General features: G+C 41.9%; 1 protein-coding gene across 2 annotated transcripts in view; it reads right to left on the bottom strand.

Moving 5' to 3' along the window:
- The window catches only part of LOC110172349 (phosphatidylinositol 4-kinase, catalytic, beta), a 19,673-nt gene extending 13,242 nt beyond the window's left edge, over positions 1-6,431 (bottom strand). For both annotated transcript variants that reach the window (XM_055164088.1, XM_055164089.1), the window contains exons 1-4: positions 6,287-6,431; positions 5,137-5,257; positions 2,766-3,032; positions 1-43 (exon numbers count right to left, since the gene is read on the bottom strand). The exon at positions 1-43 is cut by the window's left edge and continues 80 nt beyond it. In XM_055164088.1, coding sequence (XP_055020063.1) covers positions 1-43; positions 2,766-3,032; positions 5,137-5,257; positions 6,287-6,342 — 487 coding nt within the window. In that variant the 5' untranslated portion in view covers positions 6,343-6,431. The remainder of the gene's footprint in view (positions 44-2,765; positions 3,033-5,136; positions 5,258-6,286) is intronic.

Below are 6,431 nucleotides of genomic sequence, written 5' to 3'. Positions count from 1 at the left end.
CCTCCGAGTCCGGAAAACTGAACAGTCTGTTCCCAATGTACGCCTGAAACACACAAGACCAGGACTGGGACCAGGACCGGAACCAGGACCGGGCCCAGGACCGGGCCCAGGACCGGGACCAGGACCGGGACCGGGACCGGGACCGGGCCCAGGACCGGGCCCAGGACCGGGACCAGGACCGGGACCGGGCCCAGGACCGGACCGGGACCAGGACCGGGACCAGGACCGGGCCCAGGACCGGGACCAGGACCAGGACCGGACCAGGACCAGGACCAAGTTGTAGTATTTGCAGTAGTACTTGTAGCAGTACTTGTAGTAGTAGTAGTAGTAGTAGTACTTGTAGCAGTAGTAGTACTTGTAGTAGTACTTGTAGTAGTAGTAGTAGTAGTAGTACTTGTAGTAGTAGTAGTAGTACTTGTAGTAGTAGTAGTACTTGTAGTAGTAGTACTTGTAGTAGTAGTAGTAGCAGTAGTACTTGTAGTAGTAGCAGTAGTACTTGCAGTAGTAGTACTTGCAGTAGTAGCAGTAGTACTTGTAGTAGTAGCAGTAGTACTTGTAGTAGTAGTAGTACTTGTAATAGTAGTAGTACTTGTAATAGTAGTAGTACTTGCAGTAGTAGCAGTAGTACTTGTAGTAGTAGCAGTAGTACTTGTAGTAGTAGTAGTACTTGTAATAGTAGTAGTACTTGCAGTAGTAGCAGTAGTACTTGTAGTAGTAGCAGTAGTACTTGTAGTAGTAGTAGTAGTAGTACTTGCAGTTGTAGCAGTAGTACTTGTAGTAGTAGTAGTAGTAGCAGTAGTAGTACTGTAGTAGTAGTAGTACTTGTAGTAGTAGTAGTACTTGTAGTAGTAGTAGTAGTACTAGTAGTAGTAGTAGTAGTAGTAGTAGTACTAGTAGTAGTAGTAGTAGTAGTAGTACTAGTAGTAGTAGTAGTAGTACATGTAGTAGTAGTAGTAGTACATGTACTAGTAGTAGTAGTACTTGTAGTAGTAGTAGTAGTAGTACATGTACTAGTAGTAGAAGTAGTACTTGTAGTAGTAGTACGTAGTAGTAGTAGTAGTAGTAGTAGTAGCACTTGTAGTAGTAGTAGTACAGTAGTAGTAGTACTAGTAGTAGTAGTAGTACTTGTAGTAGTAGTAGTAGTAGTAGTAGTACTTGTAATAGTAGTAGTAGTAGTAGCAGTAGTAGTAGTAGCAGTAGTAGTACTAGTAGTAGTAGTAGTAGTAGTAGCAGTAGTACTTGTAGTAGTAGTAGTAGTACTTGTAGTAGTAGTACTAGTAGTACTTGTAGTAGTAGTACTGTAGTAGTAGTAGTACTAGTAGTAGTAGTAGTAGTACTTGTAGTAGTAGTAGTAGTACTTGTAGTAGTAGTAGTACTTGTAGTAGTAGCAGTAGTACTTGTAGTAGTAGTAGTAGTACTTGTAGTAGTAGCAGTAGTACTTGTAGTAGTAGCAGTAGTACTTGTAGTAGTAGTAGTAGTAGTACTTGTAGTAGTAGCAGTAGTACTTGTAGTAGTAGTAGTAGTACTTGTAGTAGTAGCAGTAGTACTTGTAGTAGTAGTAGTAGTAGTAGTAGTAGTACTAGTAGTAGTAGTAGTAGTAGTAGTAGTAGTAGTAGTAGCAGTAGTACTTGTAGTAGTAGTAGTAGTACTTAGTAGTAATAGTAGTAGTACTAGTAGTAGTAGTAGTACTTGTAGTAGTAGCAGTAGTACTAGTAGTAGTAGTAGTAGTAGTAGTACTTGTAGTAGTAGTACTTGTAGTAAAAGTAGTAGTAGTAGTAGTAGTAGCACTTGTAGTAGTAGCAGTAGTACTTGTAGTAGTAGTAGTAGTACTTGTAGTAGTAGTAGTAGTACTTAGTAGTAGTAGTAGTAGTAGTAGTAGTAGTACTTGTAGTAGTAGCAGTAGTACTTGTAGTAGTAGTAGTAGTAGTAGTAGTAGTACTTGTAGTAGTAGTAGTAGTAGTAGTAGTAGTAGTAGTAGTACTTGTAGTAGTAGCAGTAGTACTTGTAGTAGTAGTAGTAGTAGTAGTACTTGTAGTAGTAGCAGTAACAGTAGTGTTAGAGAATCTGATGATATATAAATGTATTTCTATGGTTAAAGTCTCATTAAAGTGTTACTCATTTATATATGTCATTCTTACATTAAAGTATTAATCATTTAAAGGGTGAATCATTTAAATATTAATCATGATATAATCAACTTTGCTTTGGCGTTTTGTTTTCGAGACACTGAACGTAAAAACAAGCAGCTGATATGAACGACATGTCAACTGACATATTAAACTAATCTACCATGGTCACAAACAACGGGTTTGTCCCATCATCTGCTGAACTGAAAGCCTCGGGAAACTCCCACGTAACAGACGCTCACTGACATATGTCATCAAGTGTGAAATGGGAGGGTGGTTCAGTTGAAGATTGTTAGTCATGAGAAAACATGTGAACCATATGTATTGTGATGTCATGAAATATGCTCATCTGTGAAGTGATTTTCAATAAAAGAGTGACTCGGAGGGTTGTGGGGCAGAGTAGAGCAGGAAGCAGACAGACAGCCCAGCAACTCTCCTCACACAAGTATAAACTGCTCTTTGTCGTTCTGAGTGTTTTTTCTAACACAATTGTCTTGTGAGCAGAATTTCCTTGACAAGTAACAATAGCAGTAGCAGTAGTAGTACTTGTAGTAGTACTTGTAGTAGTAGTAGTACTTGTAGTAGTAGTAGTAGTAGTAGTACTTGTAGTAGTAGTAGTAGTAGTAGTAGTAGTAGTACCTGTACTCCCGGGTCTTTGGAGCTGTACAAATATGAAATGGCCATTGAAACATCAAACAGTTTAGACTCAAAGAGACGCAGGAGCCACGACGACTGCTGATTGGACGAGACATCTTTGGGGCGGGGCTTGTGGAGGCGCACCACCGAGGAAGGGGCGGGGCTCGTCGTAGAGGAGGCGGGGCTTTCAGAGGAAGGGGCGGGAGTGGCCGTAGAGGAGGCGGCGGGGCTTATGTCGGCAGAGTCGTCAGGGGCGACGGGGTCAACTTTCTGTAAACCACAAAACACAATGTCCCATCAAGTCAACACAAACACTACAGATAAATGATACATGTGCACATTATATACACCATATATACTCTCTATATATACACCGTATATACTTATATAAAAGAACAATAGAACACAGTCCAAACTATGGCCCATGGGCCAAATGCGGCCCTTAGACAAATTTTTCTTGGCCCTCAGGCTTCCAGGTGAATTGGCCCAAATGATCTTGCATCAATTAAAAATGTATTTTTTACTGGACGTTTTTTGAAAATCTACCTTGATGAAAGCGAATATTTAATATTCAGTATGTGGTTTTTAAAGATCTTAGTTTGAATAAAGATCGATGGCTCATTCTAACACGTTAAAATTGCACAGATTTCAATTATTCACTGTACTGAGCACCGGTCCACGGCCCTCGACCGGCCTCTGCTTTGTCTGTGCTTAGAAATGTGACCCTGAATGAAAAAAGTTTGGACACCCCTGCTATAACAGATCACGCAAAACACCACTAAAATAACACCGCTAAAATAACACCGCTAAAATAACACCACTAAAATAACACCGCTAAAATAACACCACTAAAATAACACCGCCAAAATACCACCACTAAAATAACATCGCTAAAATAACATCGCTAAAATAAAATAACAACACTAAAATAAAACCGCTAAAATAACACCGCTAAAATAACACCGCTAAAATAACACCACTAAAATAACACCACTAACATAACACCGCCAAAATAACACCACTAAAATACCACCACTAAAATAACATCGCTAAAATAAAATAACAACACTAAAATAAAATAACACCGCTAAAATAACACCACGAAAATAACACCGCCAAAATAACAGCGCTAAAATAACACCACCAAAATAACACCACTAAAATAACACCAGTAAAATAACACCGCTAAAATAAAATAACACCACTAAAATAAAATAACACTGCTAAAGTAACACAGCTAAAATAACATCGCTAAAATAAAATAACACCACTAAAATAAAATAACACCGCTAAAATAACACCGCTAAAATAAAATAACACCGCTAAAATAAAATAACACCGCTAAAATAACACCGCTAAAATAAAATAACACCATTAAAATAACACCATTGCAGAGGCTGTAGTTCAGTGCTACAGTGACAAAAATATGAAATGAAGAAAATCTAAAATGGGGGGGGGACCAAAACTGAACCAAGTCATACAATAGGAGGGTTTGAGTCACGTGATCACGATGATGCGCGAATTTCAGGTAGAGGGCAGGAAGTGAAGAGAAACACGACAAACACGGCTCTGGAGAACACAGATATGGAGAAGAGTTCTTATTGTCAGGATTTAGAGCCAGGAGCGAGGCAAAAGTACGAGCAGTTAGTCGATAAATATATTGGACGTGACCCTGATCTTATTGAAAATGAGAGAATTTTCAACCGAAGTAAAAGATTTGCCGACAATCGAGGCAGAGGAGATCACGAACTATTTAGCTCTTCAGACATCGTTCTACACCAGACAACAGATGAAGGTGTACAAAAGTTTGGAGGCATAGACCTTTTTTTGTCAGTAGATGGGTCCTGAACCTCGGTGCAAAACGACTAAATGATGATTATGGTTTGGTCTTGGCCGGGGTGAGTGTTTCTCTTATTTTATGTGTATCGACGTTATGGGAAAAACTGCAGTGACCGATTTATCTGAACTATTTAATGTCAACAAACATCGTTAGTCTTTAGTCGTTAATGATTTGTTTATGTTTAGGTAAACCACAAAAAACAATTTATCTTTGTAACAAACCTTTGTTGAAGTGTTCACTGCAGACACGAGCATTAGTGAATTCTGCTCCTCCCGACCGCAAACAGGTTTGTAATCCACTTTTTAAGGCGTTGTTCTGTCGGCTTTTCCCATTTCTGACCTTTGTGGACGACTGTATTCGGTACTCTAAAAAAATCGCTTTTCCTTCTCTCGGTTAGAACGATTGGCACAGCCATAAAATACACAACACATCGGCATTTTCCTCCAGTCACTTCACTTCCTGCCCTCCGTCTGATTTTGCGCTGACAAACGTCGCCCTGTGACGTCATGTGAAACCCAGATATTAGTGACTCACCTGTTGGAGGTCATGTGACTGGAGCACTTCCTGACAGGCCTTCAGAGCCACTTCAGGGTCGATGAGGAGCTCCGGGTCTCCCTCTGTGATGATGGACAGGGGGCCCTCCGCCATTTTATACCTGAAAAACACAACCAGGACCAGGGTCAGACCGGGACCAGACCGGGACTGGGATCCCTCCATTTTACACGTATAACCAGACCAGGACCTTCTCCAATCTTACACCTGAAAACCAGAACTAGAACTAACTCAGGACTAGAGTAGAACTAATACTGGACTAGAACTGGATTAAAGCACAGCCAAACAGGGACGTAATGAGGGCAAGACCCCAGCAAATCCAGGAAAAGGGATGAAAAGGGACTAAACCGGGACTAAACCGGGACTAAACCGGGACTAAACCAGGACTAAACCAGGACTAAGGCACGTTCACATTTACACATAGATCACATCAAAACTGGGATTAAACCAGGACCAAAGCAGGATAAGTATTATTTAATCCTAAACAAAACCAAAAGTGGACCAGAATCATGACAAATTAAACCAGACCAGACTAAACCAGGCCGGACCGGTCTTACAGTGGAACTAAGTGGCTCAGATACAGAAACAAACTTGACCTTAATATGAAACAATCCTGGTCATGTTTTTTTTTTTTTTACTGTATTTGCACATAAAGGACTTAACCCTGATGCCCTTCCGCACACTCGGTTCGGTTCGTCTCACACGGTCGTTCACAGTTAAATCGGTTCTGACCCAAAACACGGAGCTTCGGGTTTGTTGTGTTAGCTTAGCCACACTTAGCATTTAGCATTAGCGGCTAATCCACTTTTAGCTGATTCTGGAACTTTTATTTTTACAACAACATCGGCTAAATAAGACCAAAGAACCGAACCACACGACCCAAGTCCGGACCGGTCCCCGAACCCGCCCGGAACCCGCTCACTGCCCGAACACGAACTTTTATTCACAGAACTCAGCGCTGAAGTGTTAGCATTAGCTTAGCTCGAGCCCAACTGTTGCAAAAGGCAGCGGAGCGGAGGTCCGGGGCCGGGGGACAGCGCGGGGCTCCCCGGGCTCAGGGGGCTCAGGGCCGGGGGTAGGACCGGGGGTAGGACCGGGGGTAGGAGCGGGTCACGGCGGGGTGACGGGTTACCTGGCCCGGGGCTGGAGGGTCAGAACATGGGTCAGAAGGGTCCAGGTTTGTCCCATACGCGGAGCTCCATTCAGACTGTGACGAGACAAGCCGAGACAAACCGAGACAAACCAGGGACAGAGCCGAAAGAGACACGGGAGATCCA

This window comes from Boleophthalmus pectinirostris, unplaced genomic scaffold (genome assembly GCF_026225935.1).
Source record: "Boleophthalmus pectinirostris isolate CB_2022bp ecotype Guang Dong unplaced genomic scaffold, ASM2622593v1 HiC_scaffold_6, whole genome shotgun sequence".
Classification (NCBI taxonomy): Eukaryota; Metazoa; Chordata; class Actinopteri; order Gobiiformes; family Gobiidae; genus Boleophthalmus; species Boleophthalmus pectinirostris.
The sequence above is the reverse complement of the archived record's forward strand: the minus strand, read 5'-3'. Positions and strand labels throughout refer to the sequence as shown.